General features: G+C 39.5%; 3 protein-coding genes across 3 annotated transcripts; 1 reads left to right on the top strand and 2 right to left on the bottom strand.

The window, feature by feature from the left end:
- Window positions 1-156: 156 nt before the first annotated feature.
- sez6l2 (seizure related 6 homolog (mouse)-like 2) lies at window positions 157-15,511 on the bottom strand. Its single transcript, XM_020105925.2, has 19 exons — window positions 15,364-15,511; window positions 14,530-14,610; window positions 14,239-14,367; window positions 13,937-14,152; window positions 10,524-10,660; window positions 9,650-9,842; window positions 8,642-8,827; window positions 8,374-8,557; window positions 7,810-7,973; window positions 6,549-6,743; window positions 5,102-5,240; window positions 4,326-4,522; window positions 3,979-4,173; window positions 3,100-3,294; window positions 2,820-3,011; window positions 2,270-2,308; window positions 1,821-1,938; window positions 1,595-1,706; window positions 157-1,459 (listed from the first exon to the last, which is right to left on the bottom strand). The coding sequence occupies exons 2-19, from the start codon at window positions 14,585-14,587 to the stop codon at window positions 1,430-1,432; spliced, it is 2,679 nt and encodes an 892-aa protein (XP_019961484.1). The 5' UTR covers window positions 14,588-14,610; window positions 15,364-15,511; the 3' UTR covers window positions 157-1,429.
- Window positions 15,512-15,518: 7 nt separating this feature from the next.
- On the top strand, window positions 15,519-21,902 carry asphd1 (aspartate beta-hydroxylase domain containing 1). The gene is made up of 6 exons (XM_020105926.2): window positions 15,519-15,672; window positions 17,225-17,704; window positions 18,294-18,500; window positions 18,711-18,918; window positions 19,652-19,765; window positions 20,337-21,902. The coding sequence occupies exons 2-6, from the start codon at window positions 17,252-17,254 to the stop codon at window positions 20,444-20,446; spliced, it is 1,092 nt and encodes a 363-aa protein (XP_019961485.1). The 5' UTR covers window positions 15,519-15,672; window positions 17,225-17,251; the 3' UTR covers window positions 20,447-21,902.
- Window positions 21,903-22,044: 142 nt separating this feature from the next.
- On the bottom strand, window positions 22,045-26,515 carry cabp5b (calcium binding protein 5b). The gene is made up of 6 exons (XM_069524709.1): window positions 26,287-26,515; window positions 24,530-24,560; window positions 24,251-24,394; window positions 23,406-23,515; window positions 23,142-23,289; window positions 22,045-22,635 (listed from the first exon to the last, which is right to left on the bottom strand). The coding sequence occupies exons 1-6, from the start codon at window positions 26,332-26,334 to the stop codon at window positions 22,607-22,609; spliced, it is 510 nt and encodes a 169-aa protein (XP_069380810.1). The 5' UTR covers window positions 26,335-26,515; the 3' UTR covers window positions 22,045-22,606.
- Between the last annotated feature and the right edge of the window lie 224 nt (window positions 26,516-26,739).

Genomic DNA, 26,739 nt, shown 5'->3' with positions numbered 1-26,739 from the left:
AAGACTTCATAATGAAAGTATGTATAACAATGTATGACAATGTTTGTCACAATGTTCTTTCCATTGTATGAGTTAAATGATGTGTATTTCTACAAGGCATGATGTATATAATGTATCGTATAGATGTTACCCCGTTATATTGAATAAAAAGAAAGGTTTTACACCATTCAACAGAGACTTTATTTCCAGTTCAGCAAATAATCCACTGCCTTCAAAAGAGTGTATTTCATATATGAAGCAAAAAAATGCTACCGATGATAAGAGAAGAATTTAGTCTACAAAGCAACCGTCTCCAAAGATCCTTCATTTGTCACAGTGAATGGGACGACATCCACTGTCCAAACAATCATTTGTAAATAAATACATAATGCATCACAGCAAGCAGCCAAGTTTGCAAGTTTTCATCAACATAGTGCATACAACATCAAATCTGAGAACAATGATAACTGTCAATAACTATAATGATAATGGCAAGATTGAGCAGAAGCAATATAATTTACAATCAGTGCATGCTCTAAGCATAATGACATTCATGTCCTCGACTCTGGGTGACGGTGCACTCCAGAAACAGCAAAGAATAAAAGAAACACTGCTTTTGTAAACACTATTGCAACAACAGATGAAACACTTAGGGACATTAAAGTATTTAACATTATATTTTGGCACTGAATTTTCATCATATATATACGTATATAATGAAAATATATAACCTCCCTCCGCCACGTATAAGTGTATATATGAGGCCTATATATAGCCCTGTTTGTATATATATATGTATATATAGAATCAAGTATATATATAAACCTCAATAAATATTAAGTCAGATATTTACATTCAATTTGTGTGTGTGACACAGAGAGAAAGACAAAGTGAAGAAAAGAACATTATTTTTCTCTTGATGAAAATATAACATCCTTCCTCTTTACTGTAACGCTTTTTAAAATGTAAAATGAGTCACTCTAAAAAAACAAAAGAAACACATTCAGTGTGTATTATATACTCATGACTGTAACTTTTGATTGTTACAAATATAGTATTGCCAAGTTCTCTAATGTTTTGGCCTCAAAATGATTTATCGAAATCAATAAATAAATCTCCCTTTACCCTTCCCCCTTTATTTCTTATTCTTCCCACACTTATTTTTTCTATTTTCTTTGTTGTCAATTTCTTACCCTTCATAAGGCACCAGTCCTAATGATACAGAAAATCGGATCGTGAAATAGGACCCACATTTGGCAGACCACCGCATCAGTGCATCACATGAAAATAAAGCACCTCCACCATTGATAAACCAGAGGGACAGTGGTGGTAAAACTAAAAGACACAAAGTCTATGAGAAGGGGGATGAGGCCTCAGAATATTAAGGAATTTGTTTTCCAAATGAATCTTTGTGTGGTTTATTAATTCTCACCAAAAAACACTTTCTCCTTTAAATGGACACTTCATACTCCCGTGTATCCTGCAATCAAAGTAAGAAACCAGTCAGATGGAAGAACAGAGAAAATCTCTTCTCTTCAAATACATTTTCACAAACTAACGTAAGATCTCAAGACAGAAATGTTTATTAATTAATGAGAGTATTACTTTTACTTACCCCTGCCTCATAAAGAGGGTTGTTGAAATCGGACTCGACTGTGATGGGACTGTAGGAGTGTGTGTGAGACAGAGACTTCCAGAAGAGCGGCTTCCATTCTAGTCTGCAGATGCTGAGAAAATAAAGTGATGTCACCTCATGAATAAAGGCTGCAGCTCTCTCAGTGTGGAAAAGTAAGTCCTGTGTTGCTATGTGGCTGATATGGATGCACGTAAATGTTACTCACTTTGTATAGTACATATAAATCCCTCCGATCAGGAGGATGACCAGGATGATCGGCAGAATTATTGCCAAAGCAATGTTCTCACTCAGGATCTGATGGGACGGCTCGAATGACTGAGACACTGTGAAATTATCAAAAGGTCGTCAGAAAAACAGGCTATGATAAAGAACATGTGTTCAGACTGCACTCTTGATTTGATTTTAAATCTAAAATGACAAAAATATGAATAGGCTGCTAGTTCTGGAGAAACTACCTTTTCAATACAGCAATTACTTATATTACATGTGATGACTTTAAGTTGATTATTGCTGTGATATTTGTCACAGTTCCTGCGTTCAAATACAACTGTCCACCACAGTGTTGTACTGAATATCACCATTAGATGGTACCAAACAGTGTTGATTGTAGTGGATGTGAATATAATGTCACAGATGAAACAGAACAGAAATCACCTTCTGATTTGTGATCATCCAGGAGCTCCTCATACGCCACTGTGTGAAACAGAGACGTGAATAAAGAGAAACAAAATTAGTCATTACATATTGAATAACGCATCTTTAGGGTCTCAATATATTTATGTTCTCCTACTGAAATAGTGGCAGGTAAAAAAAACATGTTTTGTGAGGTCACCATGACCTTTTACCAACAAATTCTTATCAGTGAGTCTAAGTAAAGATTTGTGCAAGTTCTCTTTCTACATTCTAAAGATAACGAGGTAAAAAAGGGTTGTGAGGTCACAGTGACCTTTGACCTCCAAATTCTAATCAAGTCAGCCTTAATATGTAACATTCATAAAAACATGAGGTCACAGTGATATTGACCTTTCACAACAAAAATCTAAGCTGTTCTTGAGACGTTCACAAGAACTGGACGGACAGACAACCACAAGCATGATGTCAGTGGCTACTGGCTGTCGCCGGCACAGAGGCATAATAATTTGTTCAAAGAAGGCCCAGGGCAGTACTGTGTATAAGATACAATATATAATGATTGAGCTTTTACCTTTGCAGAAGGGTGGCGGGCTGTTCCACTGAGAGGGGTGGCCGGGAACACAGCTGATAATGACCTCACCGATAAGTTCGTAGCCCTCGTAGCAGAAGAAACGCAGAGTCTCCCCTGCCTGGTAGCTGTGCTTGTACAACGTCTGATAACCGTTGTCAGGGACTCCAGGGTTTGGACACGGGTCATATTTTACTGTGGGGGACAGTCATGTACTTGAAGTTAATGTCCAAGGGTGCGGTGATATGCATCATAAACAGCAGAGTTCAGAGAAGGCACTTACAGACACACTTCGGGCTGCGGTCGCTCCATTTGGGTGTGCCGGTGTCTCGTCCGTGGCAGGAGATTTGGCTGGGGCCCTCCAGCTGGTAACCCTGGTTGCAAGAAAAACGGACGACTGTTCCAACTGCGAAACCGGCTTCAGGGCGCACAGAGCGAGCTCCGTTCACCACCTCTCCTGGATCAGGACACTGCTGGACTGTAGGGGACAGGGTGAGACGGATGACAGCATTGAATTTGGGCCTGCAAGGTTTTTTTAAAGGGAGTTAGGCAAAATAAATTTCTTGCTGAAGAGATTGTTTCCCCTGTAAATATGAAGTTGGAGCCAGTAGCTGGTTAGGTTATGTGGCTAACTGTTTGTCTCTGTTTACAGTCTTTATGCTAAGCTAACCAGCTGCTGGCTCCAGATACATATTTACTGCACACAGATCACAGACTGTTTAAAAAGATGGACAACATGACTGCTCCCCAAAAGTGAAGCTGAAGTGTCTAAATCGCTACCTGCTGGCTGGCTGCAGTACAGGTCATAAATCCTGCCTCCTCCATGTTAGCAGATGGGACATGGGCCAAACTAAAAAGTCAACATTTAATACTTTTTTCTCAGAGATGGTTTCTGTCATTTTAGGTAGTTCTTATCACACTGGCGTTTGTTCAAGTGCTCGTGTTTCTGATAAGTTTGGTTTTAATTTGTTATTGGATGCTATAAAAACAAGGTGTAATGTGATGGTTGACAGCTGAGACCTGAGTGGTCGAGTGCGTATACTATACTCCCCGACTGCTACTACGCAGACTATGTTCAAACTTCATTTCTGGATCATGGGAGGACGTGGAGACATGGCGTTCATCCTTATTTACAGTCTATGGTATCAAAGACTTGTCTCACCTTTAACACAGGTAGGTGGACTGCTGCTCCAGGACAGGTCCCACTGGCAGGTGATGATGTCGGAGCCACTGATGTCATATCCTGGTTGACACTGATAGGTCAGCACACTGCCCCTCACATGGGAGGTGTGGGACGAGCTGATCCAGCCGAACTCAATTTGAGGGGGGGTGGGGCAGGTGTCGTTTGGCTCAACCTCTGCACGAGACACAAACAGAGAAATCCACCGTTGATTATCTTGTCTTAAGTGTCAGGCCTCATTTGTTCTGTTTATTGTTGACACAGACTTTTGCAAAGGTTTCGTTAAGTTTTAAAACAAAAACAAAAACTTCACTGAGTAGTCTACTTACCACGATAATGAATGAGGAATCCCTGACTCAGGATAAAAGTTGAGTCATCCGCATCACTCTGAAACTGGATGGTGACCACTGACCCCCCTGACACAACCTGGAAACGCTCTCGCGACCCCAGGTACTGCCCGATCACGTGAGACATGAAGTCATGTCCATCAAAAACGGTCAACACATCAGTGTGGCGGATATTTAAGCTTTAAGAAGGAAAGACAATAATAAAACAAAGAGAAATGAAGTTAGGATTCAGAAACTGATGATTACTGAATATAAAGCTGCAACATGACGCCATCTTTCTTTGTCTTTCATTTTCTTTTAAGGCGATGCGATACAATTTGCATATTTATAAACCATGATCAGTAAAACTTATGAACACACTTGTAAATATCACAGTTCAAACTTGCTTCAGCTGAAGTTGTGTGCACAGATAATGACATAGGATCCATTTAACAGGTTCAACGCAAATTTGACTATTAACACAATTCACTGGAAATGAAATGAGTGGCCCCCATATCCATAAAGGAAAAAAAGTTAGATCACTAGTAATACATGTATATAAGCCTCCTCTTACAGGTGCAGCAGCTGGACATCACTTTATTTTATTTCAAACAGAAGACACAGTATGAATTCTGCCAGGGAGTCCTGGTCAAGAAAGGCAACAAAATAAGATGAAAAAAAATTACAGATGAGAAAAGATCGCACCACATGGACACACAAAAACACAGAAAACAATGCTTTATTAAAACACAGCTGCCAACTTATATCGCAATACTCACATCTGGACATCCAGTTCAATGCGTTTGTCATCACTTCCATGAATCTGCCACATGCAGTCAAGCCCCTTGGAGTAGCTCTGGGGCCAATCAGGAGACAGGATGGTCCCTGCAGGTTCGGTCAACTCCCCTCCACACAGAGCTGAAAGAACAGAGGAGAGGAGAGACACTTTTTAACCCCTTGACAACAAACACAGCAACCTGTGGTCCAGACACATGCGCAATGCAACAGCTGTCAGCAGTGCAAATGGCAGCGAGAGGAGCCAAATGCAGAGCTTCTGCCAAATGTATATCCTTGAGAGTTGAAACATTTAATTTGACTGTGTTTGAAGGATCCTGCTGACTTCACATCCAATTCCAGGACTCGCTACTCCCTTCCTATTAAAACCAAAAACTACGAAACTGTGAAACCGCAATCAGCTTCGGTTGTGGAGTGAATCCAGGATTGCTCACAGAGACGTGAAGGAAAAGAGGATTAAGACAGAAACATCCTACACACACTACTTTCATTTTAACTGTAACATTTATCAAACACATGCCAGTGAGGCATGGTCTGGGGAGGAGAAGACCACCAGGATTATACACTGTCCTTGAGAGCAATTCTGTTTGGGTGAAATCTATACATAAATCTATATCTATATATATATATTACTCATCACAGACACAAGCTCTCCTCAGCCCTCCTCCATATGTGGACGCTCGAGACCCTGTTGAAAACCTCTGACCTCTTCTCCATGCAGAGCACTCAAGTTAATGACGCCTACTTCCCTGAACCTCACTGTGAATGAGCCACTTGTGTTTTTCTGCAAGCAAAGACACACACACATACACCACATATGGTTTTCAAATGCTTGGCTGAAACATTAACACCTGTGTTTTCAGCCGATCTCCGACCAAAGTCTTTGACAGTTTCATATCCGCCACAGTCTCGGTGCTACTCTCAGTTTTCACAGCAGCAGATGACACAGACAGCTCGGCTGCAGTCTTCATGCAGTCTGCAACATCTTGATGCTACAGACACTCGTATTAGATTACTTTATAGCTTCATGCAATAAACTAACTTGTCTTGTTATTATTAAGTTAAGATACAAAAATAGAAAAAAACAAGAGGAACAAGAAAACAAAGTCTGATTAGAAACAGTAAAATAAATGAACCTTTTAATTTCATAATCAGCTGGCATAACTTTAACACTTAGAGACTGATGCAGGCTTTTATAACCATCAGGTTAAACTACAGTAACGTTTTATATTTTTATGGTTTTATTCTATAGATTTATTAATTCTTTTTACAAAATATCCAATACATATATAAAGATAGATAGATAGATAGATAGAAAGATAGATAGACAGATGGATAGACAGATAGATAGATAGATAGATAGATAGATAGATAGATAGATAGATAGATAGATAGATAGATAGATAGATAGATAGATGGATAGAAGCTTACCTCTGCACACAGGTTCGCTGTCGTTCCAGTGGGGGCTGCTGGGGTCGACACACTCGATCGACCCTGAGCCTTGTTCCATGACGAAGCCTGGAGAGCAGGTGAAGGTAACAGTGGTGCCGAGTTGATACGTGATGTCGCTGCTGCTGAAATTTCCATGGGGCATGTAGGGCTCCCAGCAGTGCTCATCATCAAAAGCTACAGAAAAACAACTAATTAGTCACATGATGTGCATGCATATACTGATCACAAAAAGTGGTTCTTTATTACCGATATATTTTTTGTTTATTCTAGTATTCTCCTGTTTGACCACATTATTGTAATGGAAAATTCACATATGAACTTTGCTTGAACTCTTTCCTATGTCTGATCAATGTTCGTGGGCTCTGTTCAACAATAACTCCTCATATAGAAATACAGTTGTGCTCACATACGAGGAAGTGTCTGGCGTACGTCCAGACCGACGATTCGAAACTAGACAGATACCTTTTCTCTTTTTTACCTTTAACTAACAAATGCACTTGGCTGATGCAACCTCAAAGTTCATGATCCACTTGTTGACCCTGATCTTTGCAGCTAGCAAACCTCCTCTATTGCAGAAGCAAGAGCTGAAGTTTTCCTGTATTAGACGACAGGTAGCTTCAGAGCTCATGCCCTTACAGTTGCCACTTAAGTTTCCTGTTTACCAGACTGTATAAAAACCTTCTTCTTTCACTATTCGAGGTTCCACTCTGAGTGTTCATGCTCTATTAAAGACCCAAAGACAACTCCGGTCTGAGAAACTCTTTATTTCACATCTCGAGATTTCCACCACGTTATGAAATCATATCCATTTAACTGATGAGGGAGCAGTTTAGCTTCTCACTCAGGGTGACCCTAAAATCTTAAGCCCTCTTGGCGAGAAGAAGCCATAAGAAGCTAAACACTGAGGCACTGAGAATCCTCGAAGCCTAAAATAAATCCCACTGAGGCGTAGGCAGACTCAGAGCACTCATGTGGCTCATTGTAGCCCCATTACACACAACAACAAACTAATGGGAAGAAGGCAGTCTACATAGCATCAATCATTTAACTTATATAACTTAGTTACATCTAACTTAACATGATTTGAAATGTCGACCTTGCAAAGGTGTTTTGGGGAACAAGTGATCACCTCAGAGGCTTTTGAGTTGATATAACCGGGTGGACCTGGTGATTCTGGAATGTGGAAAAGATCTTGAGATGGAGAATAAGGATACAGGCTGAGTACTTAAAAGTGTCTCACCCTCGTATCGCAGAGCCAGAAGCAGAGGGATGGAGGAAGAGTCCGCTGTGAGCTCCAGGTACAGCGTTGAGCTCTCACTGAGCAACCCACGCTCTGGGACGTCATCCAGGTCTGAGTCGAAGAGCGGTGGAGACAGGGAACTGTTTCCACTGCGCACAATTAACCTGAGAGGAAGGAATCACAGAGACGTAATGTGGTGGAATGTGTAGATTAAAAAAAATATGCTTTGGTCTACTGGAAATATTTTTCTGTACTTTTACGCTTAAGAGCATGTTTCTAATTATGAATGAAGTTCAAGGGTCTATTTTTCCTTTTTGGATAAACTGTTGCAGAAGTTGTGATAATGGAAAAAGTACTTATAATGTATACCTAACATGGAATAATGATTGTGGGTGTAAGAAATAAAAACAAAGCCAATTGGAGCAGGTTTGTGCATTTCATACTATAAAACTGGATTCCAGAACGTTTTGATTTTTATTCAATGTGACCTTGAAAGTGCAGTTAAAAAAAAACAACTGATTCGGTGACACAGAAAATAATGGAAACACACAAGGGTCGACATACTTATCATCATCTTCATCCAGTGCAATCCTCTCAAAGTGCAGGTGGAGTTTGTGTCCCTCTTTGGCTTCTATCAACCAGTGGCAGCTCAGGTTATTTCCATTACTGTGGTTGCTGACGGATGTCGGGGGTGGAGACAGTATCCGGCCCACTGTTGCATTACGAATCCAACCTCCACAAGACACAGCTGAAGGAAAAAATAACGCCCCCATATTTAAATTTCAAAAATCCCAAACTGTCTCATTAAATTTCAATTTATGAGTTCACTGACCGACACACTGAGGTTCAGGGGTGCTCCAGCGAGGCTGTGTCGTGTTGACACATGTGGACACCTCATGGCCACGAACCTGGAAGCCTGAATCGCAGTGAAAGTGCGCCTGACCTCCAGGATGAATGTCCGTCACTGTCACTCCGCCGCCCTCAGGAGACAGAGGGAAAGGGCAGGACAGCAGAAAGGCTGTTGATGTTGATGCGACAGGAAGGACAGGGAATTTAGTTTGTAAAATTCAACATAAAGACCGGTGATAAAAGGTCATAAAGGACGTTTTCTCTCATAGTTTCAGTGTTTTCTGCTGATGGTGCCATATGTTCTCACAGCGTATTGTCTGATTGTCTGTCTGACAGCAAAATGAAGCAAAGACTAAACTAAACTGATCTTTATTCCTTTAAACTATGTCATTGAATGAATGTTTTGCAGTGTTTAACGAAAACAGTTTGCAGAAGATTTATGTGTTTATAGTACATCTGATGCAATACATATGAATCCAACATGGTGATAAATTGGCAGAGGTACACACTCTTTTCACATGTCACAACATTTCTCACCATTTAGTTTTCCTTTCTATTGCTATGAACGAACCTGTTTTGGATTTTTATTTTTGAATCTTTAAATCTCAGTGATGCTGTCACCCATCAGCACCACGATCAACAGGTCGTCCCAGGTGACTCTGCCGAAACAGCTGCCCTCGGGCTGCTGCCTCTTTTCCAACCCCAGAATCATCGTTTACTATGAACCCTCCCAATAAACATACTTGTTCATCTCTAATCTATTTCTCCTCATTGAGCTTGGCTGAGCTCAGAGAACACACTAGAAGAATGTGGAGTGTAGAAATGATCTTAAAACTCAAAATATCTCATGCAGAAACAGAAAGGAGGCAGATTTGATCTAATTAACAGTAATTCACTCATAAAGGGAAACATGATTCAGTAAAATGACCTTAGTGTGAAACAAAAAAAAACAAAAAAAAAACAGATGAAGTATATCTGCTGCGGCCTTTACCTTGATAGTGGAGGCTGAACGTGCCGTGGTTGGTCTGTCGGAGACTGCGATAGTGGATGTACACCTGATTGGTTGTGCTGCGGATCACCTGACCCTCTCGCATCAGGGTCTCGTTGGCTAACAGCTCTGGTCCTGTGCCTCCGTACCCCATGATCGTCAGAGATTCTTCCTTGGACAGATTCACTTTTCTCACCTGGAGGGTAAAAAGAAGAAATGGTTGCGTGCGGCCTGCTCTGGAGGCTGGCAGAGATTTACAGCCTCGGCCAACTCAAGACAATGGGTCTTTTTCTGCAGCTTTAAAAGGAACAAGTGGAAAACATGAATTAAGATGCTGTGCTGTGTCTTCTCTTAATAACCAGATTATGGGTTTTTAACTTTTAAATTATGTACGTTTTGTCTATAATTAACTTTCCCCTTGAAGCTCTTTGCTAAATGTTAGTACAGTTGTTATTAGTCCACCATGAATTATTAGACACGGACTATACGTTTCAAAATGTGCAAATCTCCATCCACTAAATGCTTTAACTACATTTGACAAAGATATCTCAAAATAATGTGCAATCTGTTTCACTGTACATATTCTGTTTACATATTCTGTATATACTAATTCCATATCCCACATTTTATTACTTTATTGACAATTTTTGGACCGTTCTCTTCGCTGCTCTAACACTGTAAATTTCGTCGGTGTGGGACTAATAAAGAAACATCTTTTCTTATCTTATCTCACTTTTGTATTTGCAGCTATATCATCAGCAATTAGAAAAGTGCACAATCCTAGATATTCGTTTCGATCGATCTTTGACTATTTTAAAGGGATTAAAATTAGAAAAGATTAATGTTTATGTATTCATCGGGGGATTATGCAGTTTACCTGAATTTCCACGCCATACCCTGCATACACAGTGATGCTGTAGGTGCATTCCAGAGGGGAAAATGATGATGATGATGATGCGGGATCTGGTGACTCAACAACATCCTCCATCGCTGACAGAGTTGCATTGCACTGCACTGTGAAGAGAGGGAGAGGCGGGAAAAGAAGAGAAGGATTAAAACTGTTGAGAAATACATTTAAAAAAAATATATATTTTAAAAAAAAATAAATGTTTAAAAAAAATACTTTTTACACTTTTTATACTTTATATACTTTTTAAATATGAGTCCATATGTTTTTTTATATATATGTTTTCTTGCAGTAACTCCTCACAGCAAATCCCTTCTGTAGCCAATACTTGGCAATAAACCCGGATTCTGAAACAAAGCGTTTCTGAGTAATGAGAGATCGATTTCGTTTTTCCCCCAATTGATATTTTCACAGTCATCGAAGAATTTTTTGGGCGGAGTCAAGGTGCAACAAGCACACAGTCAACATGCTCTCTATTCTCCCCCTTAAAAGCTCTGTGTTCCCTCGTAAGCTGCACTGACAGCTTTGTAAAGGAGAAAGCATCTCCCAGGTTTACTGTCTTGTGCAGTTGAAAGCGTTCAGTGACGTGACATTGAGAGAGAGGTCACAGTGATCTTTTATCACACTGTGTTGAGTGAGTCCTCAACGGCCCTCACACACTGGGAAGCTAGAGAGAATTCCTGTTTAAAAGCAAACATGTAAAAGGAAGGTGAGTTATTTTACGAACCTGGTACATCGGCTTATGGTTTATTCAAGGTTCTGCATTAATTAAGACACATGTGTTCAAATTAGAGGGTGCAGATGGGCCACAGATGATCTATTAGTGTATTTGGTCTGATACTATCTGATTTTTTATTGTTATGTTTTTCTTTCTTTCCCTTTTTTCTGTTCCCTGTGTGTACAATGCTGCTTTAATAAGTGTTTGTTTTTTTGTTATGTGGTGATTGTAATACATGTTGGGAAAATATCCCCCTATTTATGTTTGGGGGAGAAAATATCATAGAATTACGACTTGGTTTAAGGCAATAAATGTTCAACTACAATAACTAAAATCATTTCATTTTGGATAATGTACTGTTGGAAGTAAGAAGCACAAATTAAATCAAAATTCAATAAAAAATGAAATCAGAAGCGCTGTGTACCCGTGAATATTGGCTCAATTGAATCACCGCCTTGGGTAAAGCGATGATGCATTGGATTTCCCCACATTCAATTATTTTATTGACCACATTAGTGACTGAAACTGCTGCTATGCTTCTGCAAAATCAAATTATTGACCACTGCTTGTAATACAAATGGCATCTAAGGAGGAAAGGCTGTAACAGTCCACCTGGCAAACAAAGAACAGAACAAACTGATCAATACCCAAACTCTTAACACTAACTATCAGTAAATGTCTCTGTGTCGTGTCACGTTGCTTTAAGTAAGAGGAGAGAATTTAGGCTGTTTTTTGATTCTGGAGCCAGCAGCTGATTAGAATTAGTTTAGCTTAGCATAGTCAGAGTCAAGACTGTGGTGCTGATGTTTAAAACCTGGATATAGTGAATTTAAATGTAGTTTCATAAGGGGGCTGTTCCTCTCTGATGAGGACCCTTCTGGTTCTGATTTTTCATTTAAACTGACCTTATGTCATAATAGAAGGGACTACTTCCTGGCATATCACCCCCACGTAAAAATACAGACTTTTGTTTCATCCTGAGTCCAGTCTTTATGCTAAGCTAAGCTAACCAGTTTCCAGTTGCGCCATCGTATGTAACATACAGACACAACAGCTGCATCACTCGTCTTTAACCTGGAAAATAAAGTTGCATATTATGTCTAACTATCCCTTTAAGGTAACGTCGTGTTGCCATGACGAGTGTGAACATGTCTGAGACATTATCGCACTATATCTGGAAAACGATTTTACAGAGGAATGAAACCATGATACCCAGTAAAGAAGAAAAAGATCCAAGAGGAAGCAGATGACACACACACACACACACACACACACACACACACACACACACACACACACACACACACATCTGGTGTAAATCAGCTGCACCCCCCCCTTCAATCACACCTCCTTAATTCTCATTTGTTGCTGTCGCTGTTTAAGTCTCATCAACCTTCGGAGCCGCACAGGCATCTGAGCAAAAGGAGACGCTGTGACGTTGTCTCACTTGAGTGCATCTCTAACAATCATTCATACAGGATGCCACCGTGCTCGTCACCAGCCCCTGATTAGTATTCTGCTCATGGCTGCGATGTTGACTGACTCACGCTGATTTGTCAAATTAATACTTCTCTCTATTACAATATTAGGAGGACAATAAGAGTTGCCGATGGTACAGGTTCGACTGGCTGCTCTCCGTTCAGCCAACAAATTGTTTTTGTGTTCACGGATCAACTTTGATTTGTTTGTCGTAATGATGACTCAAAGACAACGGAATAATTCAGATTTTATTGTCAAAATTCTACAGAACTTTTCATGGGACAAAGTCGTCTCAGAACAACAGACATGTAACTAAATGCCCCTCTTGTGTGTTTTATCTCACTGGTTAATCTGCTTCTCCTTTCAGCCGTTAACCCTTTTCTCTGTTGCTAATATATGGTTAGAAGGAAGAGGATTACCAGATTATCAGAGTACATGATTTCTAGTTAGGAGAACCTGGATTCTCCAGATTGAATGGCTCATGATGACCACACACAAGTTCCCTGTATTTTCTGGGTGCAACATAGGATGTGCATCTCTCGTCTGCATCAAAGATGTCCATGCAAGACATATTACTGATACACCTCACACATCGAACAGGAAAGCAGAAGAGCACCTTCTTATCTTCGTCCCCATTCCTTCCTCTGAGGTGTCCCATCCTTAAATACAGAAGTACAAGAAGCTTTTTTGAGAAAATGGACCAGAGGCATCAACAAGTATGTCTGCACTTAACATAATGATCACTAAAATGGCCCAATGTTAGCAGTGAGCTTTACAACCAAACATACTGGCTACTGAATATGCTACCTCACAGGTAGCTATTTTGACTCCATAGCTTTGAAAATAAAATGTCATGAAGTTGTTTAAGACTGATTATTTAACAGTGATGTAATTTTCTGACAACATAAAATACATGTGCATCTATTTTATTTGTAAGTAATTCCCATTATAGAATAATAAATATGATATGTTAGGGACTGTTAGTGTTACCTTGTCTGTCAAGTCGTCTTCTTGTTCTTCAGAGAGAGGAAGCGAAATGACTGAAGTCTCCACACAGAGTCAAAGTGATTCAGTTAGAAGAAGTTGTCGATGCGGCCGCTGGGAAAATCTGAGCAGCTCTAAAAACACAGGTGCCATGCAACCATTTTTTCTCCCAACAACACAACCACTAAGGTCAAACCAGTACCTGGCATGTGCATTGTGGTTATGGTGGTTGTGGTGATCAGAGTGGTGGTTGTCTCCTCCTCTATGGGCAGCAGAGACATGCTGTGTCTTGATCCTGGCTGGCCGGCAGCAGAAGAGGAGCTTAAAGCCGTGGTGAGGAGCCCTGGTGACATGGCCGTCGCGGCTGACTCGCTGCGCCCGAATCCAGGCACAGCTTGTGTTGGGTTTGTGGTGGTACCTGCAGAGTCAAGTGTGTGTCATTTCCCATGAACATTCACTCACATTGTGCTGTAGCTGGAGAAATGAAGGCCGGTCTTAGTGTACCTGCGCCTGCAGAAGCTCGTCCTAGGTACTCCTTACTCTGCAGGGCAGCGTGGATCAGGTCACCTGGTGGGTACGAGTCTGGGGCTGATGTTGGTGGAGCATCCGGCTCAGGAGTCATAAAGCGCATACCTGAAATAGCCAGGACTATTGTTATTCCCAAAAAACAACATGACAACAAATCTGCTCAGGGGGACATGGCGAGTAAAAGAGCACACGGGACAAGTATATGGTTTGAAATTGACAAAGTCTGTATTAGTCTGTGAGTGTTGAAACATTAGCCAGCACAGTTACCTGAGACAAGGTGCATCATGGTGACATACAGCATCACGGCAAAGCGTGTGAACCCCATGGCTTTGGATGAAACTGAATGACCTGAGAAGGTTAAAGTGAGCAGACTGATCAGGAGATTATTAACAGGAAAATGTAAATAGAACAATCGCAGTATCTGGAAGGCTCCGGCCATGTGGTTGCATGCATTAGTATTTTTACAATTACTGCAGGAGGCACTGCCTTGTGGTAATGAATTATCAGTCATATCAATTATTCTCACGCAATTCCCCTGCTGATCATATGTTTACACCACACAGGCCACAATGACTCGCATTAGAGGAGCATTGCGATGTGATACTGTAACAGCTCCACCAATATGGACAAAATATTCAGCTCATACAATGAAGGGGAAATGAAGAGCATTTTAATACAAGTTATTCTTTTTACACGGTATGATGTTAAACATGCAGGATCCCCCCCCACCACCAACCCCCACCCCCCGTGCATCTCCTCAGCCAAACCTGCAACAACATGCCCGGGAAAAAAAAATGCGCTATCCCAAAAATCCAGCAAAGGAGCCTTCCCCCCTCACCGCAGGTCCAGACCCTCAGAACTGGATCCAGCATCAACCTGTTAATGGAGCTGAGTCTAAAGGCTCCTCCGCTGCTATTCGAGGCGTTTCCTCGGTGAAAACCCGGTGTGTGACAAAACGACGGGGCTATACGAGGCAGCATCACACGTACCTCCCCCGGCCCTCTTTGTGCAGATTTGATTTTTTTTAATTATTATTATTTCGGCCCCGGGCAAACCAACAGAGCATGAGATCCATGTCTGCAACGCTGACAGGGGTCTTACCTTTGTCCTCCAGGCTGCGTCCCGTCCTCTCCCTCCCGGACTGTGTCCTGTTGCTTTAGGATCCGACACCACGGTGGCGGGGCTGCTGCTGCTGCTGCTGCTGCTGCTGGTGAGATGCCCCTGTAGCTGGTTATCGTGCGCTTGACGCATTCGGCTGCGATGTGAGGGCATTTGCGCTGAGGTGTCGGGCGCCCCCTAGCGGCCGCGTGCGGCGGCTGCAGCGGCGCACATTTTGTCTACAGCGGGAGGAGCTGTCCAGCGTCTCGGTGCTGAAGTGAGTCCGACGCAGCGCTGCACGCTTCACTCAAGGTAACGACACGAAGGATGGATAGAGACTCTGTCCTCATTGTGGAGGCCTGCATGTGTTTTAGGAGATGCATGGGATGGGGTGGGTGTGGGTGTGGGGGCGGGGGGGGAGTGTTTGTGTTTACGTGAAATGCGGACAGTGAGAAGCGCGAGCTGTGCGGGCTGGTGCGGGACAAACAGGAGCCATGGCTGCTCGAGCGGTGCACGGTTTAAAGAGGCTGCCCACAGGCGTCTGCTCCAGCGGACGACACAGTATCATCGCCTGGTGTGTGTAATTGAAGCAGAACGAATCCGTTGGAATAAGCCTATTAGGAGAGAGCCCTCCCACCTTCAACACACGCGCGCGCACCAAGACGTGCACGCCCCCTACCCCCCCAAAAAAACCCACACGCACACACGCACACATTATCTTTTTAAATGTGTATGTACATTTTCTTTAAGAGCAAATCAAACTGGCACGTTCGGTTAATTTCAACTTGAATCTTATGGTTAGATGAAATCAGATTTTGTCCACTGTTCCACTGCAACATGCAAAACTTCACATTTGAACATATACACAGAATTACTCACGCAATGTTAATGTGTTATAAATCATCTTGTGCTGCTTTTACAATTTGTCGCGATGCTTTTTATATTTTATGTGAAGAACTTTTATTGTTGAAATGTGACAAATCAACTCTCCTTGCCTACAATAATATAGTATAATATTATTATTTGTTTCATTATTATAATTCAGTCCTCAACCATAAGAGCTGGGTATTAGGTCATGAATCACAATTAAACACAATCAAATAAGATATTACACAATTACAACTTTTAAAGCAAACAATAATAAACAATTTAAATGTGATTAGAGGAACACACAGCACTACAGATAAGAATAAAAACAACGAAAAAATAAAACATTATAAAATGATTACAAATAGTCGGTTAAGTGAGAACTGGGAGAAAGAACATTGATATTTGTCTTAAATAGAGATTTAAAAGAGGATGAGGAGTTTGCCTGATGGATCTGATCAGGAAGGATCGTCGTCTGGATAAAAAATGTAGTGGCCCGTCATCGTATGACTTCAGAATATTGCCTGCAGTGAAAGCTTTAATTACATCAATAGCTCGTTCTCTGAGGGAGCATTGGGTTGATCAGGAGTTACATAACATGAAGTCAGTGTCAGGGGCAACTAAACCAAAGGGTCAGTCACTCTGGTAAATTGTCCTGAATGCTTCACTAATTTCTTCCAAGTGCATGCAGGGATTAAAGGAAAAGAAATAAATGAATGGGTTTCTGTTCGGGCTGTGGTTTGTGGCACAGAGGCTCTCGTCTCCATAACATGGTCTGAGGTTGAAAAGCCTCCAAGAAAATGTTTTACTTCTGCAAATTAAGAAGAAAACTCCACCGATTCAAAAAAATCTCCTTTAAGGCAAATAGTGCAGAGTCACCCCTGATTTAGCTTTAGTTCGGTAAAAACAATTTTCGTATTTTTTTATCTGATATTTCTTCCTCCAAATTACACATGTATATGTATCTGTGTAATCTCTCTCTGTCTTTCTGTCTCAGTATTTTAGTGTCTCACAAATTGAAAGGATGCACTGGTCTATGAACACACTACCCATGCCTCTATATGTTGAGCTGGGTGTCCACTCCCTGAGTGGCCTTCTGTGGACTCTCCTGCTCCTGTTTCTGTGGCACTGTTACCGGATGGGCTCCGACCTGCCAATCCCAGGTCACACACATGCCGGAAAGCTCAAGTCAGGCTCAAGGCGGTCCATGATGTCCCGCGGTGGTAGCTGCGCTGGAACAAAGTGCAATGCACGATCCAAGCTGTTGAGAAGTGATCAAATTACTCCCTTCATTCCCATGGAAACAGAGGAGGATGAGGAGCAGGGACGGGGCTACCTCACCCCCGTGCTGAGTCACGCCTTGTTCCCGGCTCAAGCATCTACAGAAGCTAAAAAACTTTACGCAGCACTACAAGAGTACGCCAAACGCTACAGTTGGGTGGGCATGGGCCGCATTCACAAGGGCCTCCGTGAACAGGTACATCTTGTGAATATAGGTTTTTATATTTGATGTGTATTACAATCAATTCCATCTTGGCCCTAGATTGCTTTCATGGCATCAATAATTGAATAATACTTAAAGAAAAGTGGGAGTCCTAACATCTCACTTTCTTTGTGAAGGAGGCTATGTTTGTTTGTAAGCACGATTACACAACAACAACTTAATTGATTTCGATGAAACTTGTTTGAAGGATGTGGTAAGAGTTGGGGAAGAGACCATGCCATTTTGGTGCAGATCCAGATCAGGGGACGGATCCAGGAAAGTTTTTTCACTTTCACTTTCATTGATAAAAAGAGTGTTTTTCAAACTTTTTACCGTTTTCCCAGAGAATAATTCATGGACCTTGATGAAAGAAAAATTCGGCACATTTAGGGAACTGCTTTCTATGAGCATGAGCTACTTAGTGCAGCTTGATTGATTTCAGGGGACGGTTGGGCCTTGGCAGAGCTCTGCACTCTCCTGAGTGCCGTTCTAATATGGAAATGTTGTTATTAAATGATTAACAGCAGAGGAAGTAAACATTGTCAAGAAATAATCATTCTCCCTTTTTCCGTCTTCACTTAAGGTTCGACTGAATGATCACTCTGCTATACAGAAGCCTCATCTTTTCTTCCTGCCAGATGTCCCAAGTGTTCCTTTCTTCCCACGTGATGCTCATCGACATGACATTGAGGTCTTGGAAGCCAGCTACCCTGTAATCTTAGCTGAATTCCAAACTGTTTACCAGCGGGGCGTTGACTCAAAACTAGGTTGGACCAGTCTTGGTCCAAAGGTACACGATTAGTCCAAGAAACATTTCCATTTTTCAAGGTTTTGAATGACATTAATGTTTTCTTTGATCTAAAAATACATAAAATAAATTCAATTAAATTCATATCAATCTATGATCTCTGATATCAGTAAGTAGAGAAACTGATTGATCCAGATCTGTGCTGATGTATTGATCTCATTTGGATCTAATTGGGATTATCGTCTCTTTCAGGGCCAGGCAGTGTTTCCCTTGTACAGTTCCGGCGTCTGCGTGGCAGGAAACTGTCGCTCTTGTCCCTGCACATACCGCACACTTCTCTCTCTACGAACATTCATAAACAGCAACTCATTGGGATCTGCTGGATTTTGGCTGCTGGGACCCGGGGCTACGCTGGGGAGTTCATACGGACCCACCAATACACGTCTCCGCTGTCACCTGGGTGAGTAGAAGAATTACACTTGTCGTGGTTTATCTGCGTTTATCTGCATCCGGCTCTTCCAATCAGAATCTGGTGTTACTTTGATAATGATGCTTCACATGCTATGCTTCACACAGTAGAATGAATGTGTTGCAATGCACTCATGCAGCAAGTGCTCCAAAGAAATAAACTTTATATGATCCAGAAAATGATGAGATTGCACACATGATATACATTCAAAAATACTATTTGCCTTTCTTTGAGTCGGTAGGAGAACACTCATCAGTTGAAAGGTATTCCTTGACTGATAATATAAGTGATTACCTGCTACAGGGGTGAGTGCCTTGGCTGTCAAAATGCTTAATTCGTATGCCAGTTACTCCCCACAGTTAGATTCTGAGTGCCAGGCACTTTATAACAAAACATTACATACAAATCAAGGCTATTCACAGTAATTGGTATTATTTATTCAGTTCAGTTTACCGTGCAGCACTTTGGAATTGTCCTGGTGCAACAAATATATTGTTGTTTGACGTTAATTCAACTAAAAAGCCCAGAAAAAACTCCCAGGCAAAATTAAACCATTGCATAATGTGGTACTTTGTGGGTCAAGGTTCCCCTCAGCCCATTTTGTGCAATCATCTGTCTGGATATAATCCTCTCAGTTTTCAACACAGACAGGACCAGAGTGCACGCCCTTCTTAGCTGATGGAAAACATGATATTCTGTTTAAAAAGAGATTTCACTTTTGTAGGTCTGCAGACTCCCCCTCTGTGTGAGCTGGTGGTAGGAGGGGAGCCGCAGTGCTGGTCCGAGGGGCACTGCCTCCTGGTCGATGACTCGTTTCTTCACACTGTCTCCCACAAGGGTCAGTGAATCACAAACACTTTCGGAAAACGTCGGAAAAAAATGTCATTGTACTTTATTCTATTTCTGGGCAATGGGAAAGCTTTTAAGTTTTGTGCATTTATTTGTTTGAAAATGTAACAGATAAGATAATTGACAGTCTAATCGTGGACTCGGAAATTAAAGATTTATTGGTCAATATACGGTTTGTAGGCTTTGATGCAACCAAGTAAATACCCCTCACCTTCCAAGCCTGTAGGAGGACGTACAGTGGCCTTCAGGTAAAGTCTAAACTTTTGTAGCAGATATGGTTTAAGGGGGCGGATAAAGGAATTATCTTTCACTTTCTTTAACCTTGTGATATTGTGCGTTAGCCTTGATGGAGGGATCTGTCTCAGAGTGCCCCTCACATTGGAATTCTTCTTATTAAAACTGAAAAGCATGAATGTCTGCAAAACACTCTCTAAAGAGTCTTTTTTATTTATTTTTTCTTTCTTTTAAACAGTTTTGCTCCATTTCACAAGTTGCTCCCAAGTGATGAATCTGAACAACTGCTCAATTTGAACTAAAATAGTATGCATCTCTTTTTAAAGGGCCCTCAGATGCCGGACCGCGCGCCATTTTGAGCGTGGACCTCTGGCATCCAAATGTGGCTGCAGCCGAGAGACAAGCTTTGGACTTCATGTTCAGCCCCGACCTCTGAATTTACCCCTGCACTTCCAACAGACAACTTCCAGGGATGCCTTACTTTAGCCCCGGTTGTTGTGGGTCATCATGCATCTAATTCAGATCGAAGGATCACTGTGTGAATTTTCCCTCAGAATTACACAAGCCATTAGCCACGCTTTCAAAAGATGTTGGATTTATGGTCTACACCAGGAAGTGCCACTTGAATGCATTATTATGGATGATGTAAGACAATGCTACCGTACATGCTTGATAGTCTGGCTGCAAACTATAAACTGACAGCATTTGAAAGCACAAAGAGCTCTAACCTAAGAAGAGCAGGTCTAATCTTAATTATTTTAAATATTACAGTGACGTAAACAGTATATTGACATCATGTGCTATGCTAATGAATGCTATTTGCATGAAACTTGTATCTGTCATGATTGTTTGATGCTGCTGATGCATGCACTGATGCCTTCAGGAGAAGAGGCCATTATTTATTTTGAAATATATGTAGATTACTAACTCTATGGTTCAACCAAAAAAACTGTGAAAAATGAAAATCGTAAAATGAAAATTTCAATTTATTTTTCATTTTCCAAAATGAATGCCAAAAATATACAAACTTTTGCATACTGTGGTTATTTTTTCTCTCCTTACTATTCTCTATGTGCGCAATTAAATGTTTCATTATATGAATTTATATTTTTCTTTATTATTACAGTTGGTGGTTTGTTTGTGGTTTAACTATTATATGACATGTAAAGATATCGATTTTTGTCAATCAAGTTTTTCTTGGAATCCAAATAAATGGAAAAGCAAAGAAATCAATATTGATTCTGTGTGAACATAAATTTGTGAAAAGGACAGAAAAGGAAACAAATAAGTTGCATAAGTTAATGAAAGGTGGATATGTGGATTTAAAAATACCAAAAGGGAAATAAAAGATAAAGAATGTAGATGAAGAGCAGAGCTGATTGTTCTGTAAGATACATGTTGTACCTTAATGAGGAATTTAATTATTTTAATCTGATTGAGACAACTCAAATAGAGAATTTTATCAGGGAACACTGCACTATTTGGTTTATCAAAACAATAAAATGCAAATGAATGAACACGTATACAATTTATTGTTTGAGATAAAAATATGAATCTTTTCACCTACATTTGTAATGAAAAAACTTTTGTTTTAAACAAGTAAAACATATTGAGGGGAAAAATAAACATTGTGGGTCACGTCCCATAGCCCTATTTTGGGTCAGTAGATGAGAATTAGTGCAGTGATTTTGTCTTATCTGCCATCTGTTCAGTCTATGTAATCCTCATCATGGGACCCTCATCTGAACTAATCCATCCCATGAGACAGATTATTCTTGAGATTGTTTAGTTGTATGTGCTGTATGTTATTTCATGATGTATGCAAAAAGGATTCTTGCATTCACTGGCAAATAACAGTTGAAATATAACCTTCTTTAAAATCGTAGGATGATCATTAATTAATAATTGATAATTAATAATAATGAATCATTATGTTGTTTTATATCTTGTGCTCAAGCAATATTTCATTATTTTTCCCAGCAGCTGTATTTCATTGCTTTGTTTATATTATACACATTTATCACAAAATCAGTGTTCGACAATTTTCATGTTGTTCTTTTATTACGCAACAGCTTTAGCAACATCAGAGGGATTATTATTATTAAAAGATGTCACACAAACAGAGTGGCTGGAAAATACATTTGCTATTATTATTATTGGCAACCTGCCACACAGACGTAATATAACTTATATTATTATTATATGAATCTACTTGGTATACACAGTATTTCATTTCATTTCTGTTTAGTTAAGTTGTATTTAATAAGACATGTGGCCTATATATGCAGTATAGATAATGGAGGGACAATAATAAATACTCTAGTACGACAGTAATCAGATATAATCAAACACCACTTTCATTACGACTGCACACAATTAATTTGAGTATTTGATATAAATACGTGTGTTGATGGAGCTGCCATCTGAAACTGAGTGATTCTATTTTCATCAACTTGAACAATAAGAGTTGAACGTCTTTGTTCATTTAAGATGAATGAACAGGATCAGATAAGAAGCAGGCGCCTCTAAAATCACAGGATAATTAACAACAATTCAATAAAAGGTTTCCTCTTCATTCCCACTCCTTCTGTTGTCCTCATTTCTGTGACATCATTTTCACAAACTCTGCAAAGAGAATGAAAAAAAACTACTGATGAGCTAAATTCTTGTTGTTTCATAGCAAACTGAGATCAACGCAGCTGCAGCAAGGACAACCGCACTACATATGCTGTGACGTTTAGCTGCTCGTACAATCGAGCCACAGTCTTCTGTTGAGGACTGTCCCAATGATAAGATTTCACTGTGTGACAAATAAGTCATATATAGACCTTTATCATGGCAGACATTGCTGCACAAGTGAAACTGTAGTTCAGATTGCTTTTAAATGCACCAGTGTGCCATAACATACATGTAGCGTGTAAAATTGAAGCAGGGCAGCTTTACTAGCACACCGAAATAGAATATGAATTATTAAAATAGGTGAATATGCATGTGGCTCAGTCTATTTGATATGAAATTCAATTTGTTTTAAATCAATTTTAATATTTAGAAATTCTAACCTTTTGGATTTAAAAGAAGAATGGCTACATTTCTGTGGGTTCGTCGGGCACATGTGTTTACTAATAGCTCACCCTCAAAGTCAACTGTTCCATCTCCGTTGTTGTCAGCTTCTCTGACCACAGCGTCAATTTCATTCTTGCTGGTCTGTTCGCCTAGCAACTTCACCATGGCGTGTCTCAGCTCCTCAGACGTGATGCTACCGTCCCCATCTATATCAAACTGCAAGAGAGGGGAAGACCGAAGCAGTGTTTGACCTTTTGTGGTGCATTCGTTTAATGTCCACCGTGGGGTGCCAAAGAGCAAGAAGAGACAGAGAGAAGGTACGTTCAGCTCACCTCTCTGAAGGCCTCTTTTAGTTCCTTTAACCCAATCATCCCTGCAGTTTCAGCCAGGAGCTTCGGGGTCATCAGTTCCACAAAATCCTCAAAGTCCACCCGTCCCCCCACTGTGATAAGACAGATAATCAAATGAATATTAAATGAATATAAATATATATATATAATTAATATTAAATTAATATATATATATGTATAATTAATATTAGATTAATATATATATATATATATAATTAATATTAAATAAATTAATATAACTAATGTATAAGCAGGGAGAAAACACAGCTTATTCCAGCCATTCATATTCTCAGTTTTAAATGTGAGATGAGTGAAACACACGTGATGTTCTGTCGGCTTAGTTGATGTGTACAGGTTCACATTAGCTGTGTGATAAAATGTGTTTTTGCTGTAAACATATTTTCCACTGTTGACATACAGTGAGATCATATATTCATGTGTTACTGTTCCTCTGCCCTTATTTTCTTGTGAGATAGAAAATGCAAAATAAAAGTGCTCAGGGGACGTGGAGCCTGCGAGACACGTTTCCTGAAACACTCATAATAAAAGACGCACCTGGTCATTTGTTTGTGCAGCAATGTGTCACATCAATGTGAGGAATGCATTTTTTTTTATATTAAAGCAAAAGTATGAATCTTTTCTCAATAAAAATGTACAGTGATGTGTTTTATTTTATTCCTTATCATGATTTTGGTGTCTCTTGGTTTTACTTCGTCATGCCATTTAAAACAATGGACTGAAATTTTTTCATCACGATCAGGTTATAAAAATAACTCATTAATTGTGTCGATGTGTTTTTCTTTATCTTGATGCAGCACACGACTCACAGTTCATGTTGATGTTCTGGCTCAGTTCTATCAGCTCCATTTCAGTGGGCATGTAACCCATGGTTCTCATCAGGTTCCCCAAGTCTTTACAGGTTATGAAACCATCCTTGTCTTTGTCAAACTCTACAAAAGCTTCACGCAACTCTAGAGAGCAAAGACACACAAAGAAACTTAGAATGGTATGTGACTAAACTTAAAAAGTATATATATACATATACTGCACTTTAACAAGTAAATGTTAAAGCATAAAAACTATCATCAGGTTTTAAAAACAATTACCTTCTATCTCTTCGTGGGTCAGAGCTCTTGTCTGCAAAACAGTGATACGAATGTGAAATGATGTTAGTATTCTTTATATACAGTATAGGTTAATAAAAATATTTAAAAATTGTATCCACACAATATAAATATATAAATACAGCAGAAGAAATAAAGTACATATTAAATAAAGACATACCATACAGGCCTGTTGTTCCATGTCAGTGGGATTGTGTGTGTGTACATATCTTTTAATTGTCCATTTACTTTTCAAATATTACAATAAAAATATTGACTGTAAAGACTGTTAAGACCGTAAATTAGTTTAAAGTGTGAAGTGTTAAACGTCATCATGCTTTTCTACATGCCGTGTCTGATTCTGGAAGATTACACATTGGTTGCTTTACAATAGTTTTATTTCAGTTTCATTAACATTACATATTCAAATTTACATTAATGTTATATTGCACTGTGTTAACTGATGTTGTCTGATGTGCTTAATTGTACTGTTGATCCCTAAATGATTTCACAATGTACCAGCAGCGTTAACACATTTTAATTCTGTTTTAAATTTTTATGCAACCAAAAGTATTGCACATATGAGCCTAATATATTTTTTTCATATTATTTCCAATGCATTGATTTAAATTAATGGGCTTTCATGGATTTACATGTTATTTACAATTGTTTTAAGCTATTCTAATCATTCAGGGAGGATTAATATTACATTTTACACAAATCAACCAACAGCTATAGATTAACACATATCAAATCATGAGAGTATTGTGTATAGTTTTATGAATCAAGATTGGTGCAAATATCTGTAAATGTTTTAACATGAGGATTGATACTTTCAGGCTGACTGGTCTGAGTCATCTGTTAAATCCACACTGAAAGCAGTTTTTTCAATCTTAAAGTATCTTATACTGTTGACCTCAGACCGCATCCTGTGACAATCTTTGCATATTTATTCAAGCATCTTTGCACTCTGCATCACTGCACTATTTCTCAATTTTACTGTCACTGTTGTTGTGTTTTTATGTTCATATATATATATATATATATATATATATATATAAATATAAAAATACTTTGTATATATATATATATATATATATATTACTATTCATATTTGTACATAGTCGTTAAGTGTTTGTCCTTAACTTCTGCTTTGCTGTCCTTGTTTTTTTGGTTTATTTGCGTATTTGTCTATCTCTGTACATTGGGAGCAATGCAAAAACCAGAGTCAAATTCTTTGTATGTGTATGCATACATGGTCAATAAAGCTGATTCTGATATATTTTAAATATTTTGGTTTCACTTCTGCAGAGATTTCCTAAAAATGTAAATTACTCATCAAAATATAGTATAGAGAGGAGTGCAAAGCTATTTTCATTTGTGTTTTGCATGACAGAGATCATTGTACTCAGGAACAAAGCACAGAAAGTGATTCTGAGTGCCAAAGCATCTGCCTAATGCATCAGTTAAAAGTTTGCCCTTCCACCTCTACTCCAGAATGACACTAGTCTTTTAAGCTTCTTTTGTTAGTCCATTAAAATAACACTGTAAGAGTATGAACATGCAAAATACAAACATAACAAACAAAAGTAATATTTATATTCCTGGTTGAGAATAAGAGAAACAAATATAAGAATAAGAATGTCTGCTGAGAATTCATTTTAGGTTTAGAAATCTCCTAAGCTTAAGACACGTTAACATTATAAATCTACCATAACAATAAAACTGTAGAGTAAAACAATAAAAGCACATTGACTTACTCTCTTAGTTGCTCCTTTGAAAAAGATGCAGGCTTGTTTAACACTCATGATGACGGCCTTTGTTGAGATCCTGAGCCACTTGTGTTTGTGAATTCCTTCCTTGAAAAAATTAAACTCACTGTGCTATATTTTACTGAATCATTTGGTCTCTGTTTGTGGTGCAAGCGTGTGTGTGTGTGTGTGTAAACTGTTATCAGTGGTGATCTGTGGATGCCAGAGGGATGAGACTCTTATGGATTATCTCTGCAGCTTTGGTCTAGAAACAGAAAGATAGGCTTAATGCTGCACGTATACACAATTTCATATACGTCAAAGATTATGGTTATTTTGAGAGGCATGTTTATAAATAAACAACAAATGTGTTGATATGTAATAAACGATTTCACAGCAATAAGAACTTTAGTAATCGGAAACTGTTTACCGAGGATACAAATAGTTGTCTCGCCACATTTT

Source organism: Paralichthys olivaceus, chromosome 5 (assembly GCF_024713975.1).
Source record: "Paralichthys olivaceus isolate ysfri-2021 chromosome 5, ASM2471397v2, whole genome shotgun sequence".
NCBI classification, from domain to species: Eukaryota; Metazoa; Chordata; class Actinopteri; order Pleuronectiformes; family Paralichthyidae; genus Paralichthys; species Paralichthys olivaceus.
Note: the sequence above shows the minus strand (reverse complement) of the source record. Positions and strands in the feature narration are given on the sequence as shown.

Excerpts from the sequence above, each read along its gene's own strand:
- asphd1 (XM_020105926.2), top strand. The coding sequence starts at position 17,252 with ATGCACTGGTCTATGAACACACTACCCATGCCTCTATATGTTGAGCTG. Across the intron at positions 17,705-18,293 it reads ACAAGGGCCTCCGTGAACAG|GTTCGACTGAATGATCACTC; the intron begins GTACATCTTGTG and ends TCTTCACTTAAG. Across the intron at positions 18,501-18,710 it reads GGACCAGTCTTGGTCCAAAG|GGCCAGGCAGTGTTTCCCTT; the intron begins GTACACGATTAG and ends CGTCTCTTTCAG.
- sez6l2 (XM_020105925.2), bottom strand. The coding sequence starts at position 14,587 with ATGGGGTTCACACGCTTTGCCGTGATGCTGTATGTCACCATGATGCAC. Across the intron at positions 14,153-14,238 it reads ACGAGCTTCTGCAGGCGCAG|GTACCACCACAAACCCAACA; the intron begins GTACACTAAGAC and ends TTGACTCTGCAG. Across the intron at positions 7,974-8,373 it reads CTGGATGAAGATGATGATAA|GTTAATTGTGCGCAGTGGAA; the intron begins GTATGTCGACCC and ends CCTTCCTCTCAG.
- cabp5b (XM_069524709.1), bottom strand. The coding sequence starts at position 26,334 with ATGAGTGTTAAACAAGCCTGCATCTTTTTCAAAGGAGCAACTAAGAGA. Across the intron at positions 23,516-24,250 it reads CCAGAACATCAACATGAACT|TGGGGGGACGGGTGGACTTT; the intron begins GTGAGTCGTGTG and ends GTCTTATCACAG. Across the intron at positions 23,290-23,405 it reads TAAAAGAGGCCTTCAGAGAG|TTTGATATAGATGGGGACGG; the intron begins GTGAGCTGAACG and ends CCTCTCTTGCAG.